Source organism: Scophthalmus maximus, chromosome 16 (assembly GCF_022379125.1).
Source record: "Scophthalmus maximus strain ysfricsl-2021 chromosome 16, ASM2237912v1, whole genome shotgun sequence".
Lineage (NCBI taxonomy): Eukaryota > Metazoa > Chordata > Actinopteri > Pleuronectiformes > Scophthalmidae > Scophthalmus > Scophthalmus maximus.
In genome coordinates this window covers 19,526,714-19,548,766 of record NC_061530.1, presented here as the reverse complement: position 1 = coordinate 19,548,766, position 22,053 = coordinate 19,526,714, and the positions used below count along the sequence as shown (strand labels likewise).

Below are 22,053 nucleotides of genomic sequence, written 5' to 3'. Positions count from 1 at the left end.
AGTAATATAAAAAAAAACATTTTTTTAATAGTTTCAACATTCGGATGAGGATTCTCTTTGTTTAGTTTTTTTCTTCTTCTTGTACTGTATCTTACACTGTGTTCCACTTCACTCAGAGTCCACAGCATCACTACAGTTTGACACAAAGAACTTTTTAATAAAGGTTCCTTATGTTCTCCCTCATGTTCCCTTTTTGTTTTTGGCCCCCAATACTTGGAAGTTAAACTTCAGCAAAAAAGAAAAGAAAAGATGATTTGAGATGAACTTCATGCACCACAGTGTAATCTACAAACAAACAAAACTATAAACAGTAATTAAAAAAAAGATGACGTTTTCAGTCTGATGAGCTTTTTTAAAAATGTTATATTCTAAAGATAATTAAAAAAAAACTGGAAGATGCTGCAACACAGAAGATACGAGGTGACAACAGGAAATCATGAGCGATTCAAACACATCGTTGGCAGAATCCATGAGGGACATTGACAAAGAAAAAAAAAGGGAGCAATATTTTATTCTTCTGTTGCAAAGGTCGATCTATTCACTTATTTAAAAAAATAAAATAAATTCAAGCACAATAAGATAGGGACCGAAAATGAGACATATTCAAGAGGGCAATGGTTAAAAAAAGCATGCTGCCGAGTTTCACAGGACAAAGTCCAATCAAACACCTTCCTCCCCCATAAAATTAGGACTCACACACTTACATATATATTTATTTTTTCATTAAATACCCCTCTACCCTTCTTTTACTTGAAACTATGTCCACAACACACACAAATCCGCCTGTATCACGGCCTATGAGGTGAGCACGTCATCTATCACCAGTACATTCCACCAATATTCTCTTCTCTTCTGAATCCAAAGGCCTTCCTTCGCGTGTCAGTGCTCAGAGAGGACATGCTTACAAAAGCTGTAACAATGGAAACGCACATTGACCGTCTCTGCTCGACAGGGTTATTGTTCATAAAGTTGTGTTTTGACTGGTTACTGTATGTACAAGCCTCTGCTCTGATCGGATCTGACGCCCTGTAGTACAAAACGAAGAGCAGCACGTTGCCACACCGACGCAGGACGGGACAGACCGCTCGCCTCGGCAACGACCTCAAACTGAACTGTCGTCAGGTTTTTATATAAATATCCAAATTACAAATATACTTGTGAAAGTAGTTTCTGCTGTGCTGGTTTAGATTTAGCTGCAGGATCTGATTGAAGCCAGTAACTATTGTGAAATCGTTTTTGAAGCTGAGTCGATTAACGGGTTTATCTGATTGGACGGTTAATAACTTGGAGCTATTTTTGATGAAAATACCAAAATTAATCTAGTTTTAGGATTCACAGCTTTTCTTTGTTGATGCAGCACTTTGACCTTTAGGAGACTTGCGATGGCCATTGGGTTTTTTTCACTATATCCTGACATTTTATAGACCAAACGATCAATTGATTAAAGGGGCAGTAAGCGATTTTGGAGAAAGATTGTTTGTTGTTGATTGTTTTGACTGCACTTTTTGTTTTCAATTTACAGAGCCGGCGCGGCACCGAGAAATCTAACAGCTAGTGAGGAAATATTCACTGAATTTTACAAAAAATTATGGATTAAATCACGTACTGCCCCTTTAAGACAGTGAATAATCTGCAGGATACATTTTCAGAAAACTTGTTGTGCGAGTTCTCAATTTAAAGTCACAGCAGGGCACTAAGGAGGGATATAGAAATTACTCAAAGTCTTAGATTTGATATGAAGAACATAACATGTGTAGACATCTATCCTCACTCATAAGCTTCCTCATCTGCTGTCCGTCCGTCCGTCCGCTGTCCCGCTTCTAACCTCTCAAACTCTGCATGGCCAAAAATGTACAAAATGATGCGCGAGGACATCCTGAATTTTTTAAATCACACAGTGTGTCGTGTTGGAACAAGCATATGCAGAATGAAAACTGTCCTGTTGTTTCAACAGCGTGCAGCAGGCGTACGTTTTTTATCTAGAGAATCTACAAACTAGATTTCATGAGCTCTACTGTACGGATTCTACTTGATGTTACGTTGTGTGAATGTGGCATTATTGTGCTAGAACGAGCAACATTATAATATTATATGTACAGTATAATGTCATACTGTTCATCCTCAGTTATGTTCTTCAATACAGTATTTGTATATATCTATCTCTCTCTCTTTATATATATATATATATATATATATATATATATATATATTTAGATTTCTCCCGTCAGTATATACAGAACGTGTATGTACAGATGTTTCAATATTTACAAAAAGTCCTGTGAACGATATCGCACTTGAAGAGAGAGAGAGAGAGTGAGAGGACGGCGGAGCAGCACAGTGACTCGGAGGCCGAGTGTCGTGGATGTTCTCAGGACAAAAGAAAAAAAGAAAATCTTACAAATCTGGATACTGTAGGTCACAACAACAACAACCCACCGCAAAAGGCAAATAACAAACCTAAGAAATAACCTTGTTGCCCCAGTTTTCTCTCAAACTGAACATCTGATTCCTGAATAAGGTTCTAAATGTGACAGCAGGTCAATTCTGGTCCTGTGTTCTTCTCTTCTTTTCTTTTTTTAAATCCTCAGATGAGATGTTCATGTGTGGGACGGAAACAATCGCAAACTCCTCAAGACCTCGTAAAAAGTACTCAGAAATATATCCGTATAAATACTCTCATCAAAATAAACATGTACACTTATATCTTTGCACTCGCCTCTGGGTTTCACGAATATAGAGCAAAAAAATATCTGCATCATCATCATCAGATCAGGGCTCCTGAAAAACTGCCCTGTCAGAAAAAAAGAAAGAAAAGAAGTGTGTGCTTGTGTTTCAGTTCCTCTGGGGCTGCCGGGGATATTCGTTTCTGACAACAACAAAAAAAATAGCACCTCTCTTTTCTGGGTCAAAACAGTTTTTGTTCAGTTTTACATTACGATGTGATTTGACGTTACGATGCCTCGGGGGCACGAGGACACAATCTTGTGCCTTTATGCTCCGAACAGCCTGCGGCGATTCTCCCACGCGGAGCCTGAAGTGTGCCACCAGAGGAATTATAGACTTTTACTTTTCATCATTTTCATAATTTAACTATTAGCTCATTTAAAACAGTCTAAATTTCCATTTTAATTGTACATTATTAAACTTACAGGAGCTGCACTCTGTGTCTTTAGCATCTTTCAGCCCATTGGTTTGGTTTTACCACCCGCAACATTAATAAACATGTTTTTCCAAATAATGCTATGAATTCTGTAACTTTTTGCAAAACAACTTCACCATATCTACTTTAAAAGGTGGTGGTGTATCAGTGTTATGTTGACAGGTTGTGTAAGTTGACCATTAGTGGCCAAAAACACAAGTTGACGCAAGTTTAAATAAAATTTAGTTGGTACATAAAAAGATAATTCAATTTTTTCTCATGCCGTCTTAAAATGAGGAATTCATCATCTTAATTTAAAAAGGAACTCATTCCTGTCATATTCCATCTTTTGTTTCTCACTTTGACATTTGTGATCACCTCCTTCTTAATCAATAATAACAAATATTAAAGGTACACTGTCTCGTTTTTGTGTTGCGTGCCAACCGCTGTTCCGCCGATCCACAGTTGGGGGCAGTAGCGCGCAGGGTAGCACAGCGGGGAACCCACAAAAAGCAGCGAAGAAGAAGTAGTAGAAAGTGAAAATAGACTTTTGATTTGCAAGCGTTTTATGGCACTTCATTTCAATATTAGTTTGATTTCAGTAAATGTCTCGGTGTCACGCTTCAGGCTCCACTGAACCAAACCTGCACATTCTCATCTTTTCTGTGGATTCAACCGAAATCATTGTTAGACACAGAAAAATGTAAAAATCCCATGTAACTGCTCACAGCCCGAAATAATTCGGAGAAAAATTTCATATCTAATAGCTCCCCAACAGCCTCCACTCTATTTCATCTGGAGGAGGCGGTGTCTTTACGTCTCTCCTGTGGATACAAAATATGATCTGCTTTACAAGGTTTACCGTGTCATATACTCTGAAAATTGTACAGTATAAACAATAAATAGTCAGTGATTGATATTCTGATCGGATGCCGTGTGAATACGGAGAAACTGGGCGTTGAAACCTCTTTGCAGCCTGCTAATAGTTATTTTTCCTAAAACATCTAAAAACATGCATTCCTGTTTATGCTCCACAACATCCAACAGTGCGACATCATATAATACAATTAGCAATCACAACACGCACACACACACGCGCACTCACACACACTTTTCCAAAATGACACACTGGCACACTCACAGTGAAACACTCAGCGGGGACAGATATTCGTGGGGTTGTTGCCGCCGCATGTCGGAGCGAGGCGTGTCGGCGGTCACGCCCCTGAGGGCCGGAGGAGGGAGGAGGGAGGAGGGAGGAGAGAGGAGGGAAGGAGGAGGAGGAAGCCTCAGTGTTGACAGGACGGACGTACAGTACCATGTTCCTCTTCCTTCGGAAAAGTCACTCAGGAGAAGCAGCAGCAGCAAAGAGCACTCGTTCCTCCCGCCGGCTGTTTCCTGTCTCGTGTGTGAAGTTAAAGGCAATGTTGCAAGTCAATCAAATAAGGCAAAAACATCAAATTAAAAAAAAAAAAAACGTTAAATAAAAACAAAACATATTTTGCAGTCAAACGTCCCCCGGCCCACGGAGTCACCGACTCCTCGTGTGATTGTGAGAAGGGAGATTTCTTTTTCTTCATTTTTTAATATTAATGCTAGGGCTTGTTTTTACAGGTCGGCCCCTCTGGATCGAGTGCAGGTGAGGGGTGCGATCCAGCTGGTGAGGTGAAAGGTCAGTGAGTGGAGCCTGGGGGTGGGGTGGGGGCGGGGGCGGGGGCTCAGTGGCATCATAGCATTGTGCTCTCAGTCTCCTCCTCCGACTCCGCTCTGGTTTTGGTCAACCCGAGCAGCGCCACCGAGTTCCTGAAGGGGGAGATGTGGGCCAAGTCAAAAATGCTGTCCAGTTCCATGTCAATGACGGGGATGTCCAGGTTGCAGAGAGAATCTGGCGGAGCAGAAAAAAAACCGGAACAGAATTAAGCGGAAGGCAAAACCCACAACAACAAAAACAAACAGCTGATGTGAGTGACAGGGATCATTGCAGATGCGGGTTCGTCGACGCTGGATGATGTTGGACACACACGGCACGTGGGGTCATCAGAAGTCCAAACCAGTGTTACAGTGTGAATGAACAAAATGTGCATGACAATAAGTGAAGAAATGTGATGCACAATGTGGACAAAAGTACGTGGACAATCCAAACGCTCGTATGCGATTGTGAACATCTTTATTCTGAGGCCGAGAGGCATCGATCTGTTGCCGCAGCAGCCGCCGCGCTTCAGTCTTTACACCTGACGTCGAACCAGGCTGAAGGGAATTCTCACGTTAGTGATGTTCAACACCGACGTCAAGTGATCAGGTCAGATTATCGCAAAGGTGTCGGATGGTTGAGGTGTTGAAACAAAGCTGGAAGTTCACTATCATCTAAAATATCTTTGCATGTGGTAGCATTAATATTTCCATTAAAACTAAGCCCCCATAACTAAATAAAGATGCAGTAAAAAGGATATGGACACAGAGTCAACGTACAGTTTTAGCCACTTTTAAGTGAATGTGGAAAAAGTATTTGGACAATTCCTACGACCGCCACAAGGCACCAGCAATATGTCTCTCATCTTTCAAACTGTTTCCCCCCCGGCACAGGATGATAACATCAACTGCACTAATAGAAACTAGACACATGTGGAGATGAAATTTAAAAAATGTCTACACGATGATCAGTATCATTAAAATGGTTTTGGGTGCAATTAATTTATTAGACATTGGCAAAAAATATCAGCATCAACACCTGATTCACAAAACCACACGATCAATATTCTCAGTTATGCTCGTGTATCGATTACCAACAACTGGTGCATCTTGGGTGTAAATTGTGAGAATGGGGACAAATCCACAGTGTAACACGTGTGATGGACGACGTGCGCAGGCAGGGAGAGAGTTGACTGAGGAACAGCGGTGGGCACAACATCGTGGGGTGGAGCGGGAGTGTGAAGGGAGGTGGAGGTGGAGGCGAGGGGGGTGGAGCCAGGGGTGGAGGTGGGCGGGGTTAAGAAAACAGAAGGTCTGTTTAGACTGTTTGGACTGTAAAAGCCATGCATCAGTCTCAGCCACCATGCAAAGGCCAACAACAGCTGGGCGGCTGAATGTTGGTATCTATAGATATATATATATATATATATATATATATATATATATGTATATATATATATATACACGATGAGAAGCCGTGTATATACAGAGTGGCTTTAGAGTGAGGCGGCCATAGAGGCGAGGCCGCGAATCAGACGTCAGCCTGATCCAAAAAGCTGCGTCTACTGGCAACGTCACTCCGCCGCGAGCTGGCGCTTGGCGTTCTGTCCAAGATGGCGGAGGGGCCGGATTGGATTTGAAGGGGTGGGGGAGGAGGGAGGAGGGGAGGCTTTAGCAACGGGGACTCCTTCTTACCCTAAAAGTCTCTCTCACACACAGAAATCACACTGAACCTGTCGCCTCATACCGCTGCAGGTGAGACAATGAGAGCAGTCGACAGGGAGGAGCATTAAGACCAGAACCTACTCGTGGTGATGAGGTAAATAAAGAGGTTAACAGGGTATTTCATATTCTGGGAGAAGTGATTTGATACAGTCTGTGTGAACTTATGTGCTCTTCCATTACCTGTGGACATGCTTTCCCCAGGAGACAAACCGTCCAGGAGACCCGGGGAATTCTCCAGAGGCTGCGGACTGCTGCCGGGCGTGGAGGGGGGCTGAGGAGGAGGCAAGTTGGGCCTCTGCCGGGGCGGCTTGGGGGTCGGCCTGGCCTTCGTGAGAGTCCCGGCCAGCGAGGGAGGAGACGAGAGACACGGCGTGGTGGCCATCTGGGACTGGACCGGCGAGCCGATGGTGGCGTATCCCTGGGGGTAGCTGAAGCCGTACGGGGAGGGCGTGCTGGGCGGAGTGGGCGACAGGCTGACGGGAGACGGCTGACCCGTGGACTGGTCGGACATGGCTCCGGACTGACAGTACGGGACTTTGGGAGGGATCGGGGCCAGCTTCTTGGCTGTGGAGACACCGACAAGAAGCGACGGATTTTAAAAGTTTATAAAAAGTTAGATGTTCAGGTCGAAGCCACGCGGTTACACCCAGCGTCATTACCTCTCCTCAGCGTGAGTGGGCTGTGCTCCGAGTGCTGCGTCTGTCCACTAGAGGTCATGGTTCCCTGCAGTCCCTTCTGTCCGATGACGGGAGACAGCTCCTTGTTCTTCAGAGTGCTGAGGAGAGGGAGTGAAAAACACACATTTTACAAATTACAAGCTGCTGCGAGCGTCTCGCTTAATAGGCTGTCGGCCCTGTTTCCATTAAATCTCCAAAGAAATATGAGCGCACCCACAGTTCAATGTCAAATCGTCTGAGTGCAGCAGACGGTCGTGTGGTCTGTGTTGTGGTGCGGCAGAAGCAGTTACAGAAAAAAACCCAAATAAAACCCCGACGGCTTAATGGAATTTCATTATTTTACAGTGCAGCGCAGCCAGAATGCCGATGGGAAGAGAGGCCTGAAGGTCAAGACATAACCGGTTTACACTGACTGAGTGACGGTCGCGCTCCCGTGCAGCGGATGAGACATGGGGACGGATGATTGAAGCTGCTGGGATTTGATGGTCGGGATGGAGCAATGCAGACGAGCATCTTCCAAAACCAAACGTCATGCTAGTGTCAGTAACCGATGTCGCTGCCTGCGTCGCTGCACTTGTTCATATTCAAGGTCTGGTTCCTGCAGTCGACCGCTCAGGGTTGACTGGGCCCACTGGCGTGACTCATTTACGCCCACTTTTCTAACGGTATGCACCGAAAGCTTTGAATCTCCTTTGTTGCCTGGCAACCGGCTCCTGAATATCCTGGCAACGTGGAAAGTTATGGATTGCATATACATGCCTATTAAATTAAACATGGCCCTGATAATGGAATACCTAAAGCGCATTGATTTCCGTGACTGACGGAAAAGAAATAAAAAAAAAACAAGGGAATTAGTGAGAGAGAGATGCGGGTGGAGCTGCTGGAAGTTTCTTAATCTCACTCGTCCCCCTAACCCCCCCCCCCATCTCATCCCTCTCTCAGCTTTCTTTTTCTCCCTGTGGGTCCTCTCTTCATTAGTGTGATAATTGTGTTGGACGTACGAGCGGGTTCAGCAGGGTTTGTATTTACCTAGTCAGCTTGGCTCCTCTCTCTCGGCTACAGGCACAGGCTGCCCATGGAGGGGGAGCGGAGAGGGGAGTGTTGGGGGGTTTGGGGGAGCCCAGGAAAAGGTCGTGACGAGTGAGAACGAGCGGGGGTTTGATGTAAAGGATGGAGCCATTAGTTTCGGACAGGGGCGCATGCGGAGCATCGGACAGGGAGGCCTGTTTGGGAAGGTGCAGGGAGCTGGGTTTGGGGTTGGAGTTGACGTCAAGCTGCTGAGGGGAGGGGCACAGAGAGTGGGGGAGCGGGGGTGGGCTGTAGCCAGAGCGGCGGGGGGGAGGGGACGGGCCGGGCGCCACGGACTCGGGGCTGGGAGCGACGGGACGCACACCCGGAGGTGCTCGGGTGTGGAAATGGTGGTGAGGGAGCGAGAAGGAAGAGCAAGAGGAGGAGGAGGAAGATGAGGAAGACGGGTAAGGGGGAGGCGGCCTCTCCTCCTCAGGGGAGGGGTAGGCGTAGCCGGAGTCCGACCAATTGGAGGATGCATCGTCCGAGCTGCAATGATAAAAACGTCAAGGTTTCTCCAGAGGCCGAAATGCTGTTTGAACACATCAGTTCCTAGAGGTAAAGAGGCGGCGGGAGGTATCGGAGTGTGACTTTCACGTTTGTTCCATCGTGAGGGAGGAAATCAGGGGGATTATAGTGTCGGGAAGGAGAAGTGGATAAAGGGCTCCGGGATAAAAGCACAAAATAATAAAGAACAAGTGCACATGAAAATCTCTGTGGGGTTCAAATGCCAAAAATGAAAACAGAACAGAAAAGTCAGTCACCTCATCCATTGCAGGGCCTTGCGACAATGGACTGTAATGCTGCTAATGATGCTCGGACTATTGGCAAAAACAGAATAGAACATAACTCATGCACATGCAGCAAATGAACCATTCCTACTGAACCGTGGATGAACTTTTCCCAACTTTTTCTTTTCTACATTTTGTTCAGTGGAACCCAAGTGGAATCCTCGGCGTCGCTACTCGGGCGAACGACTCCACACATTCAAGGATGAGTTGTTTTAAAATAGAAGACACATTAATCACAAGGTTTGAAATCTCATGCTTCATCCGAGGTGAGACACGGGGGTTCACACAGAGGTGACGAGGTGAGGGGATGAGTATTTCATGGGAGGGGGGGGGGGGGGGGGGGGGGGGGGGGGGGGGGGGGGGGGGGGGGGGGGGGGGGGGGGGGGGCAACAGACAAGAAAACTCGGGGTGAGAGCAGACAGCGCCGCTCTGGTGTCGGTCGCAGGGCGCAGCAGCAGCAGCGCGCGCGGCGAGGAGGGAGCAGCGGCGGGTGGGAGGCGTGTGTGAGGGGGAGGGGGTGAAACAGGAGGACGGGGCACAACGGCCTTACCTGGCTCGGTCACTGCTAGTGGGAGGAGGGGTGGGGGAGGGGGAGATGGCGAACTCCCCGGGCTGCTCGGGGGCGAGAGCGTCAGTGGGCGGGACGGGGGGATGCACGCTCGGCGGCGTGGAGGAGGTTTTACGCGCGGACGACGAGCCCCTGCGCGACACCCAAGTGGTATCCATCACCCTGACACCCATACTGCAGTGGGACAGAGATACACAGCCAATCAAATCAAGAGGAGGGAGGGGCTCGGGGTTGTGTGTGTGAGGTTCGAGGGGTCAGGTTCCCCGCAACCCAAACACGCCCGTCTGGGGTGACGTGCCGCCGAAAGACGATCAGCTTCCCTGTCATCTACACCTCTAGTGCACTGACCCTGGATCGGGGTCACGAACTGTTCGACGCTTCGTGTCGTTCCACTCGTGAGCCTCAGCATGCGACGACAGAGAACAACAAGTTTATTCTTAGTTCCCTGCATGATGATGTCGTATGGGTGAGGTGAAATGTTCCGTCTCGCAGCATCAGAACAGTTCGGAACAGTTCGGACCAGTTCGGAACAGTTCGCCTATTTGGCCAGAAGCACCGACTTTCTCTTAACGTGCAGCTACTTGCCACCTAACACAAGCAAAAAAATGTATAACCATGAATTAAAAAATATTTTTCAATCAACTGTGCGATACAATATACAGTCAGTTGCCAGTTTATTGGGAACACCTCGATGAAACCAACGCAGGCTAATGAGGATTGACTGATTCAACATTGTTTTTGTAATATCAAAAGAGGTGTTTCTAGCCTGGATATTAACTGTTTGACTGTTCTCCTTGCTTGCCTTTAAAATGTAGTGAAATTAAAGTACATATAGTTGTACAATATAAAAATATTCAAGTAAAAATCATAAATGTCCTGAGATACTTCTCACTGTTGGACGGGGAATCTCGTGACCTCTGGACCGAGCTGCCCCCCCCCCCCCCCCCCCCCCCCCCCCCGACTTTCTGCTGAGCTTTTAACAAGTCTACAAACACATCTCTGACAAATATCGATCTGTTTCTTTTTTAAGCGATTGGGGCAAAAAAAACAACAACTGAAGGAACTAACCTAACTACGCAGCGAGCCGAGAGCGAGCAACAAGAGGCCTTTTGTGCTCGCGCGCTGAACGAGTCTGTCCGGTGCCAGAAAACCGTCTGCAGAGATGCTACTTGTGTAAACACTGAGAGAAAGAGCTGCTTTGTTCATGTCGCCCGTGTGTCCCCTGCGCTCTGTCGGAGACACTGAGCTGTAGGAGTCCAAGTGTGGCACTTCAGACAGGCCAGGCCGAGGCATTAAACACACACACACACACACACACACACACACACACACACACACACACACATTTGACAAATGACAGAAAGCTCCTGTCAACGTGCAGCTCAGACGGACAGATGATGAACTGACTGATGGGAGGATGAGAGGAGGGGAAAGAGGAACTACATACTGTACCTTTGTATCTTCCTAATGCTGCGTTGTTAAAAACAGAGACAAGCACAATGGGTAAGGACGGAGGAAGACATGAGAGTCGTGTCCCCCCCCCCCCCCCCCCCCCCCCCCCCCCGCCCCAGGCTGATTGACAGCATCGTTATCAAGGCGACGGAGGAACTCAGGCCGGATCGACTTCTCTCAAGAACCAGGATGGAGGAGCCGAGGGGGGGAGGCCCCCTCACGCCGGGCGCAGTGAGGAGAGCGATCTGTGGGGTGAATGTCGGAAGTTGTTGTTCCCAATGGATTCAAGAAAAATCCTCCACAAATAATAGAATAATGTGAGAAGGTTTCACGCAGCTGCAGTGCTGTGACACACAGGTAACGTTCATGTACAGGTGAACTATACTGAGAGTTTACACAGTGAACGTTCACGGTTTACGTCCAATGAGGTGAAAAGTTTCTGCCGCAGCTTTTTCAAAATGTTCTTATTCTTCACATTACGGAGGCACGGATCGTCGGAGTGGAAACTTTAAGTGTCTGAGCATCAGTTAACTGTTAAGAGACGCGTGCACTTCGTCATTTTATTCATTTAAAAACTCATCTTCACAACCAAGCACAGGCCTAAACGCACTCTTTCGTCCAGGTTCAATTAGCCGCGGCCACTTGTGGCAGCTCAGACTTACACCCAGGGGCCAATGGGAGTGAGGGTGTATTAAAGTCCCTGTAAAGAGACACAGGGACGGACGGAGCAAGAGACAAGAAAGCGACTAGATGCGTTTCAACTAATCCTCCTCCGCAGCTTGAAGACGGACTAGATGTCACCTCTCCCTCTGTCTGTCTGACTCTCCTCTCACCCTCTCAACAGGAGGCAAAGATAAAGATTGTGACGCTACTTCCTCCCTGTAGTGAAACTGAGCCTGTCCCTCAGGACGCTTCTCACACGAAGCTCGCGCCAGCGGTGGGGAGCGTCACGCTCGTGCTTCCCACTGACCCGAGAGGTCGCGAGAGACGAGACGAGAGTAACAGGAGAAGCGTACCCGTCCTTCTTATAGAACTCCAGCATCATGTTGTCCGTGGCGACGCTGAGAGGCCGGCGGCTCTGGTCGCACTGCCGGCGGTCCATCGGGTCGATGTCCGGAGACGGCATGGAGCTGTAGTTGGCGTTGTGGTTGGTGTGGACGGGGCTGCCGTAGTTCCCTGTGACGTTGAACTCGATTTCTGGAGAAGGAGACACAGGGACACACTCGGGCATAAATCCCCCGACCGGAGAGAGAGAAACTAGGTCTTGGTGCTGGTGTTATCTGTCGTCACCTCCTGGGAAGAACCAGTCGGCGTGCTGGATGATGGGCTCGATGATGCCGACGATTTGCAGGGAGACCGTCGTCATCATCTCCGTGATGTTGCTGCTGCAGGAGACAGAGATTTGACTTTCATGACGGGAAAGTCTGGATCATAAGAATTTTATGCTCAGGCTGACAATGAAGACATTTCCCTGATACTGCAGAAGCATTAACATGAGAAAATTAAAAACCATTCCGGGGGAATTTGGTCTATTAAAAAGAAACACGGATTAAAAGTCGGAGAGTCGGTGAGATTTACACACAGATATGAAGGCGTGTGTCCTTCACCCGTTTCCCAGACTGCTAAGTCATCATCACCAAGACACCGTTTCATCAGAAACGTGTTGGACCTGTGCCCGCTGGCCTTTCTGTTGAAAGCACTTTGAGCTCTGACTATCAGCAGCGCAGAAATGTTCCGCTGAGAAAATAAATGGGAAGAATAAAAAGTCCCTGGCTCCTCTGTCTCGTCTTCTACATCCTCACAGTTACTGCGCAGAAAGCATGTGAATAACATCCTTCACCATGACAACACCTGCACGTGGTCGACCTCAATAAAACAGAAGAAACAATATTTCACGTGGAAGAAATATCGCTATTGTTCAGTTTGAACGGCCCCAGAAATTCAAACTAACTTCTATAAAATACCTGTCACTTGGCTGCAGTTCATAAAGCACGTTCTTCCACGCATTTATAAAACAATGCTGTCATGTGGTTGAGCACACTGACGTGGCTCCCGTCTCACCCCTCGTTGTGTGTCCAGAGCAGGTTGGGTCCGAGGACGATAGCGATGTTTCCAGGCGTCATCTTGTTCAAATCCTGGTCCTCGGTCAGTTTGGAGAGGAACTTGATCAAATACCTGTTTTCAAAACAGAGCGACAGACGGACACTTGTCTAAATTACACAAATTAATGAGATACACTGATTTGCCCAAAGTTTACTGTACAACTTGTGCATCCAACCCCAGCAGAGGCCCAGCGGCCCCAAACTCTAAGAGCATCGGCGCAGGATGGAGTTCTTTGATTCTTCTGGTTTCTTTGAGAAATAAGACAGTTTGTTTGTTACCAACCTACCAGAGTCACAATAGAAGAGTCTGACCAGGTAAGCTGAGATTTAACCCGCGGATCTAGTGAGAATCACGTGTTGATTCCCCTGTCGAAACACTATCAATACAAATGACTTGGTTCTATAAAACTAAAGGTATCTTGTGAAAACCATGCGTCTGAAACATGTCGACTTTTTACAAACCAAGAAAAACTGTTTTTAGCAAAGTGAGGAAAGAAAGGAAATAAGGGATTTGACACTGGGACGCACTTGTAGATTCAGATCAAGTTTCCTGCCCCCGAGTTCTTTAGGTTTAAATAAGACAGATAATAGATTTACACAGAACAATAGGTTCTTTATTTCTGCCTTCGTGAACCAAACTGGGCCTAAATCATGTTATTGCAGCGGTCTCCACACACACACACACACACACACCACACACCACACACCACACACACACACACACACACACACACACACACACACACAGTGGGTTTGTCTGAGTGAACATCAGCAGCGTCGGTCTGGACGAGTCTGACAGGTCTCCTCCGAGGACGACTCTCTGGAAACACGCCCTATCAGAGCGGTTCCACGATGAGACTCTGACGAGCGCTCTTTCGCTCCTCTCCTCTTCTTGGTTGAGCCTCTCCTCAATTTCCTTTCTCCCCTTTTGACCACGAGACTTAACGCAGCTCAACTTCACCCAGCAGCTGACGGAGACACAACAAGGTGTAAGTCTCAGCGCCGGTTCACACAGAGGTCAGCGTTGGGATGGATTTATCCCTCGTTCTGTTTCCGCTCATGATTTGAGGAAGCAAATAAGATGCACAGAGGTGAAATGTGACTGAAAATTGATTCAAAAATGTGCTGGTTTTCCCGGTAATATTGTAATATTGACCTCACTATGTAAAGTACCTTGAGACAATGTATGTTGTGATTTGGCGCTATACAAATAAAATTGAATTGAATTGAATTGTAAGGTCAGTGTTTTTCCTACTTTACTATATTAATCTATTTTTTGGTTGATTTTTTAACTGAAAATAATTCAATTTAATTCCTGCACTAAACATTAACTAAGCACCGACTTTTCTCATGCCTCAATAGCTGTTCAATATTTTTTTAGTTCACGAAGTAAAAACAGTACAACAGAATATTTATTTAATGTATTTAATAATTGCAGAAAGACTTTAATGTCTATATGCTGCAGGTGTTGTGTCTCCTTCTCTTCAAAAACTTTTCAATAGAACCGTTCCTATATTTAAGTGCGTGATATGACAAAAAAGCTTCACAGCCGAGAATTATGGTGGGAATCTGCAAATCAGTTCACCGGAGCATTTTAGCGTCTTACAGCTGATTGTTCTTTTCTTTTTGTTTCCCTCTGTTTACCCTCAAAGCCTTATTTTTTTTCCGAGCCACAGCAGTAGTCAGTGGAATCAAACAGATACAGAACGACCGGTTAGAGACAAGCTGGCGAACATGGTGGAGACCAAAAACAGAGCTAAAAGAGAGCGAACGTTGTCTTAGACCCATCAAACACTTCTCCTGATGAATGCTGATGTTGCTCCATATCTTCTGGCTTGCGTGAATAAAATTGCCGGTAAACTTGAGAGGTGATAATATGTCAGTGTTGCTTCTACAGATGGTTTTCACTGCCCCCCCCCCGCGGAAACAAACCAAAACGATTATTGCAGGTTTAAGGGTGAAGTGAAGGTCGGACAGAAGGAGACAAGGAAGGAAGGATGGAGGAAGAGAACAGGGCCGAGAAAACTTGTTCACGATGTTGTTCTTGGTGTGGTTTTATTTTTTATCATAGTTGTAAAATGTTTAAAGTGGATCCGTCTAAAATGAACAGATGGATCCAAAACAAATACATTGAGATTAACTTTCAGCTGGTTGAACCTTGTCAGCCTGGATAAACTGAGCCACATATGGAAACATCAGGCCCCAGGAGAGAGGACGAGGACGAGGACGAGGAGTGAAACACGGAAACGGTGACTCACTTGAAGTTGTTGTTGTTGGCTGGCGGTAGTTTCTCACAGGCGCTCAGGAGAGCCTGAAGCCTCTTGTCTTGGTCCTGGATGCTGCGGGAACGACAAGAGAAGATGCACTGACTGTTTAGAGGTGAGCGAGGCGGAGCGCCTGTTAAAAAAAGAAAAAGCCTCATGGCTCCTGCAGATACGCACTTGGAGGCCTGGATCCAGTCGTTGTAGAGTTCAAACGACATCAGCGGCTCAGGGAGCTCGCGGAGGTAGGACTTCAACGCCCCTGGAGGAGAGATCAGAGGTAGAGCTGACGATGAACGCATGGCATGCACGCACACATTCGTTCACCAACACAATACGGGGGAGACCACAATTTCCACAACACTATTTGAGCAGAACTCGCGGAGGGGAAGTGTAATTTCCCCGAGCCGACGGGGACGGCGACGCTCGACTGGGCTTCTCCCCTCGGACTCGGCCTCCGCTCCGTGGTCTGCTGCGTTCACTTGCCCCAGAGGATTCACGGGGACGGAGGGGGGGGGGTCTACATGTTGTGTGTGTGTGTGTAACCCTAACCCTAAAATACCATTTTCAAAAGCACAAGACGCTTCTCTGGTTAGCGGCTGAATGGAAGATGAACGCCCACCACCGCCGACCCCCCCGGTGGGACGCGCTCACCAACTGAGATTTCCAGTTCGAGCAAACTCACTTCAACGTGGGTTCACTGGAGAAGGGATATGATTCATTTCTCTCTCTCTCTCCTCCACATGCTCCGGTAAACACTGTTGACGGGCCGCTGTTGATTTTTAATACCTGGACGATGTGAAAACATTACATCTCCACGCGTTGGGGCTTTTAACGTTCAGCCGAAAGTTGCCCCCCCCTCCGCCGAGGAACTTCTCAGTTAGTCGGAGACAGAAAATAAAGGTGAACAAGGTCGCGGAACGCAAATGTGAAAACATTTTCTTTCTCGGCTAAAAATATGGGCATATTTCTTTTGCAGAAACATGTTTTTTTCCCGTCAGACGGAAGCTTTATGCAGCCGTCGGCTGCTGAGAGGAGAAGATCAATAACTGCAGCATGAGAGCCTGAGAGCTTCTTCTCTTGCGTCGTGCTCCATCGCAGGTCTGATTTAAAAGCAGATCAGTGACAGCGACAAAAAAAACCCCAACACATCTCGTTCTTCTGCACCAAGACGAGGAATCCGTCTGACACTAATCCTAAAGTTATATTTGGAATTTATCACCAGATGTGTTTATTGAATATCTCGACAGAGATGGACAAAAACTGTTTGCTGCTCTTGTTGCCGACTGAATCCTAATCAGGTCCAAAGAAATCGTTCAACTCTATTGTGAGGCTCTTTCATAAGACCTTGACATCAACCTGGAGATTCATTGCTGAGGCGGACGAACGACGGCAGAATTATGAATATGTGCAGGAGGAATAACAACAAACGAGGGACATGGATTGAAAAGAATACGAAGGATTTATCCCCTGCAGATCGTTTTGGTAGTTATATTATTCTGTCTATTATCAACACTCGGGGGTCCAGGTGTGTTTGTGGCGGCGTTGCTCACCTGCGATGGCGTGCGGGTCTGCAGAGTATTCCTGGACGTCCAACACGCCGCAGTCCAGCGACGCCTTCAGCTTCTTCAGTTTGGAGGCCGACGGAGCGATTCTGAACAGACCCTGCGACACACACAAACAGAGGGGACACCGGTCACACTCCCCGCGAGCTGAGGGTGACGGCGTTGAAGACGGACGACGGATGAACGCGGTGGTGAAAGTGAAAGAGCCTGACCTCCTCCTGCATGCCACACTCCAGCAGCATGGTGACACAGGCCTCGATGGGGAAGGCGATGTCTCTCCCGCTGAGCGCTAAGTGCTCCTCTAGTGGCTTCCCATAGCACGGTTTCTCCACCCAGGTCTCTGTCCAACACACACACACACACACACACAGAGTTTTACACTCACACACACACGCTCAGTACAGAAGCGGCTCTGCTGTTACATTTCGCTGAGCACCGATGCTCTGTGGATCAAATTAATTCTCCTCTCAGGTCGCAGAAAGTGACCGAAAAACAAACAGAAGAGAGACTTTCCTGGGTGACAGCTGTTTACTGTGACACTGGATGTTTGAAATGTGTTTGTTGAATTAGATTTTATGATGTAAGGTCTAAAGGGGGCGGGACTCTGCGGGAACAGGACGGTTCGACGAGTCAGGCCGCGTGAAATCTCTCATCCGCTGCGGCACAACGTTTCCACTGGTTCTGAACTTTAGATATTATCAGTGACACTGGACATGCAAGAGACTTTAACCACATTAAACAATCTCCAGCAAACCGGAGTTCCGCAGTTTAATACGTTTTAGCGATCAAACGACTGAATTCATTTGCATTTTAGTGTGAAAATCAAACGCCATCTGCTCCGGATGCGTTCAGTCTTTTAACAGTCAGTCAGGAGCGTTTGAGTTCATGTCTTCTTTGCTCTGCAATAAAACCTCTGCGCCGGTTGTTTTGTTTTATGTTTTAATCTGCACGAGGAGGGAAACGGTGTGATAATGATTTCACGATTAACCTGGATGTTGTCATCTACAGGCATCAACATTCAAGTCATTATGACTCTAAAGACGCTTTTGTGAACTTCAGGATATTGGGTCTGGAACATTTGCCGTGAAGGCGGCTGGTACAGTACGGAAAGCCTTAGGGGTTAATGTGCCTTCTCTCACACACGGAAAAGTTGAGGAAGATGTCCGGACTTCGGTGCCCGTCTGACTGCAGCTGACGAAAGTTATAATAATAATCTGTATCTGAAGATTCATCCTAAATCTCTTGGTCCTGATCCGGCCACTTGTCAATGAGCTGCACCTTGCCGGGTCCGGCCTTCAGCAAAGATCCGTGGCAGCTCAACTTTTGAAGAAGAATCATGAGCGATTTAACCTGGTGATGGGAGGAGCAGCACATCCAGGGGTCACGGACGGGACAGTGTGTGTCTGAGTGTGTGTCCGCCTCCGACTCACCCTGATGAGCTTTGATCTGGGGCAGAACACTCTGCAGCAGCTCCAACGACTTCCTGTGGTACTCGGCCTGGACTTCGATCAGCTGCTCGGAGACGCAGAGACACAGAGACGTCACAAAGAAGAAGGATTTTTCATTTTGCCTCATGCCGCAGTCCGGAGAGATGCTCCACTTACCGTCTGGAAGTAGCTCGCATAGTCAAGTTCTTTGGCCACGAAACTGTACATGTCTGCCGATAACTGATCCTGCAGGGGAAAGGAAATATTTATTTTTTAAAATACGTGAGCGATGAGAAGAACGCGACAGGTGAAGTTTATCGCTTGGCTGAAGGCTGTTATCTCCCGGGGGGCTGAACTGTACACGTACAGTAGCTGAGCCATCACTAATGTTATTATCAACTCCTTTGAGTTTCTTCCAGCGATGACGAGTCAGAAAGTCTGCAGAGGAAAAGTCAGGAAGCGGAATTCAACTGGAACTTTCTAAAGTTTTTATCCTGGCTCTAATCTCACGGACTATTTTATTTTATTTTATTTCACTCGTTTCTCATCTGTAACATGTTTACTCGTCGTGTTCCTGCACTAATGTTGTCGAATGTTGTTTGAACTTCAAACTTGAATTGTTCCCTATTAATTCTCCTTCATTTTTACCTTGTGAATCACTTTGTAAATGTGTTTTCAGAGGCGATATACATAAATTAAGTTTATGAATAAAGAAGGAGCCGTCCAGCACAGCTGCAACATCTTCCAAATTTACTATTACATAAAAAATTTTTGAATTTGAACCAAAATTAATATTATAAAGAAAGAAAGCATTGTGATTTCTGCAGAATACGTAGGTGCTGCTCAGAATTTCGAGTGAATCAGATTCTTGAAGCTACGGCCATTTCACTCTATCATCAGCTTCAGGTCTTATCTTTAGATTAAACTAAAACAAATTCAAGTCATTTTGCAGGGTTGCCAGAGTCAGCATGAGTTTTTTTTCTGGAGCCTGTTACGACAAAGGCGACTGCGAGAGACCTAATATCAATTCATCTACAGCATCTGCGTCGGAGCAACTGGTCTCGTTACGGAAGCGGACGGTTCATCTGCTGCGTGTGAGCGTGAGCACTGACTCGACAGATCTCCATGCGGTTGGCTGCCTCCTCCATCTCCTCCCTGAGGTGGTCGGCCTTGGCTCCCGCCGGCTGCAGGTTGCTGGACAGACCTGACGACTTGGTAGACTGATAAAACCTGGCGACACAAGACGGAGCGCCGTTGAGGCAAAGTGCATGTTCAACGTCATAATAAAAAGACACATTTTACCTCCTGCGGCTTGAGACTTTTGTTCCTGAGAGAAATAATCATACTTTAACAAAATGCTTTCACGGGGAAAACACCTCAGAACTGTTTTCTTGTCTTTTCAAAGGAGCTTTGTCGTTGTCATTTATCCTCATTCATTCAGCTTCTCTCTCGCTCTCCGTCTCTCCGCCAGACTCTGGGTCTGAGTCGAGTGTCTGAACGGTCTGAGTGGAGATAATACGCGGCGCTGCCAGAGGAGCTCAGCACACAGCGGGATGATGGGAGAAATTGTCTCCGATGTGGGTCACAGACTGGAAAAAAAAATAAATCACATTTCTCCATGTCACTGCTCACAGTGGCAGCGAGACGACGGCGAGTTTCAGTGATCAGAGAACAGGCTTCCGACTGGAGGCCCGAAGGAATCTCAAGGTCACCGAGAGGTCGTCGCACGTGCCGTCACGTCTTCAGACACTTTGAAATAATTGTCTGTTCCAACACAGGATGACAGAGAATTGACAGAAACACAATAAAGAACCGCTGCACCACAACCTTGGGTTGCAATGACTCAACAACTATCAGATGGATTGTCACTCTGTCAATCTGCAGCCGATGAACAACGTCCCTAAAGAATCAACTGCAACACATTTAATTTGCTTCACGAAGAATCCCACACTATCAATAGAGGAAAGAAAGAATAGGATACATCTGGGTTCGAGTGAGCTTTTATCTGATCCATCTTCAACATGAACAATTCCCAGTTGGAAGCTGCAGGACCGGTCCTTTCACAGGGGATTGAGTTCCTCCGATCACACACACACACACACACACACACACACACACACACACACACACACACACACACACACACACACACACACACACACACACACACACACACACACACACACACACACACACACACAATCAAAAGTCCCACGCAGTCACAGACTCACCGTGTTCGCGCCGAGTCCATGTCCAGGACCAGTTTTGCTAAATGTTTCCTTTGTTTCTGGATGTTTGGGATTTCCACCTGAGAGGACGGAGCAGAGGAACAGCAGGTTGTTGGGGACAGACTCAGTGTTGTCAGACGCTTTGGCACCTGCAGATCCACATCCGCTTCTCGCTCTCATGAAGATCAGTTTACTTGTTCATTTACAGACTAATAATCTGAAAGAGTCTCAAGTGCAGTGAATCAGATGTTAAGTTATTTCTATGCACCCCGACTTTGTGTTGTTATCTTCTCTTCATTACTGTTTTTTTTGTTTTTAAATCTTCTTTTGATCACGCATTCATTTCACAATCGCCGTCGTGCCGTCGCGTCCGTACCTCCGCGAGGTCGTACAGAGGCTCCACCACGTCCCTCTCGACGGTGAGCTCGAACATGACGAGCTCCTGGGCGAGTCGGTCCTGCGTCTCGCCGCAGAGCTTCAGCATTTTCCTGCGACGGAGACAACGAAGGAAACAGTCAGTCGGGCAGAGAACGTGCGTCGCCGCGCCGCCGAGGCGTCCGCCGCCACCACGGATCCGCTGCGTCATACGAAGTTGTTTCCGAAGAACAAAAGTGACGCCTGAGCATGTTCCGCGTGGATGAATGTGGTGCGATGCAGAGGTGGCAATAAACGCAAATATAGCTTGACATCAAGGTGAGCATTTTTCATTTTGAGTTATTGTTTATGAAATGAAAAAACAAACAACATGATTGTATCTGCAGAAGTTATGGGACTGACTGACGAAGTGGCCCTTCAGCATCGGACGTTACTGGGATGGTTTTAGGACTCGATGCAAAGAAAATGAGGCTCTACCAGTTACATAGAGTTTCAATATTGGTAAACAATAAGTGTTTTACAGTCGTGGACGAGGTTTGACCTCATCTGTTCTGGGTCGCCGGCTGAGAAAAACATTCCTTTCCATGTCAGCGCCTTTTTTGAAACAAAATGCTTGCAGTGCTACAGATAATCAATGATACAGTGAATTACTCGTGTGTGTGTGTGTGTGTGTGTGTGTGTGTGTGTGTGCGTGTGTGCGTTCTCACCCGAGCAGAGACTCGTCTCCGAGCACTGCCGCCCCCTCCACCAAACATTGTGCGAGCGTCGTGAGAGGAAGCTTTTTCTGCACAGAGACAAAACAAACGAATGAGCCGTCGTTCCAATAAATCAATCAACTAATAGATTCAAAAATGAACCCCACACAAACTGTCACACACACAATTAAACACAGGGGACATTTGAGAACAGAGCAGGAAGACGATGCTGCTCCACCTGAAGGAAAAATCCCTCTTTTCAGTTAAACAACATTTTTATTAGCTGCCCCCCCC

General features: G+C 47.0%; 1 protein-coding gene across 13 annotated transcripts in view; it reads right to left on the bottom strand.

The window, feature by feature from the left end:
- Window positions 1-2: 2 nt before the first annotated feature.
- LOC118287610 (rho GTPase-activating protein 44-like) overlaps window positions 3-22,053 on the bottom strand; it is a 50,721-nt gene continuing 28,670 nt past the window's right edge. For 3 of the 13 annotated variants that reach the window (XM_035612973.2, XM_035612975.2, XM_035612979.2), the window contains exons 4-22: window positions 21,772-21,848; window positions 21,066-21,177; window positions 20,693-20,769; window positions 19,574-19,691; window positions 18,639-18,707; window positions 18,465-18,546; window positions 17,247-17,374; window positions 17,023-17,134; window positions 15,650-15,731; window positions 15,467-15,547; window positions 13,168-13,281; window positions 12,397-12,491; window positions 12,123-12,303; window positions 11,107-11,124; window positions 9,637-9,828; window positions 8,257-8,784; window positions 7,210-7,325; window positions 6,731-7,114; window positions 3-5,021 (exon numbers count right to left, since the gene is read on the bottom strand). In XM_035612973.2, coding sequence (XP_035468866.1) covers window positions 4,864-5,021; window positions 6,731-7,114; window positions 7,210-7,325; window positions 8,257-8,784; window positions 9,637-9,828; window positions 11,107-11,124; window positions 12,123-12,303; window positions 12,397-12,491; window positions 13,168-13,281; window positions 15,467-15,547; window positions 15,650-15,731; window positions 17,023-17,134; window positions 17,247-17,374; window positions 18,465-18,546; window positions 18,639-18,707; window positions 19,574-19,691; window positions 20,693-20,769; window positions 21,066-21,177; window positions 21,772-21,848 — 2,724 coding nt within the window. In that variant the 3' untranslated portion in view covers window positions 3-4,863. Of the gene's footprint in view, window positions 5,022-6,520; window positions 6,575-6,730; window positions 7,115-7,209; window positions 7,326-8,256; window positions 8,785-9,636; window positions 9,829-11,106; window positions 11,125-12,122; window positions 12,304-12,396; window positions 12,492-13,167; window positions 13,282-15,466; window positions 15,548-15,649; window positions 15,732-17,022; window positions 17,135-17,246; window positions 17,375-18,464; window positions 18,547-18,638; window positions 18,708-19,573; window positions 19,692-20,692; window positions 20,770-21,065; window positions 21,178-21,771; window positions 21,849-22,053 lie in introns of all 13 variants that reach the window. The other 10 variants (XM_035612974.2, XM_035612977.2, XM_047327594.1 and 7 more) reach the window with 8 other exon arrangements.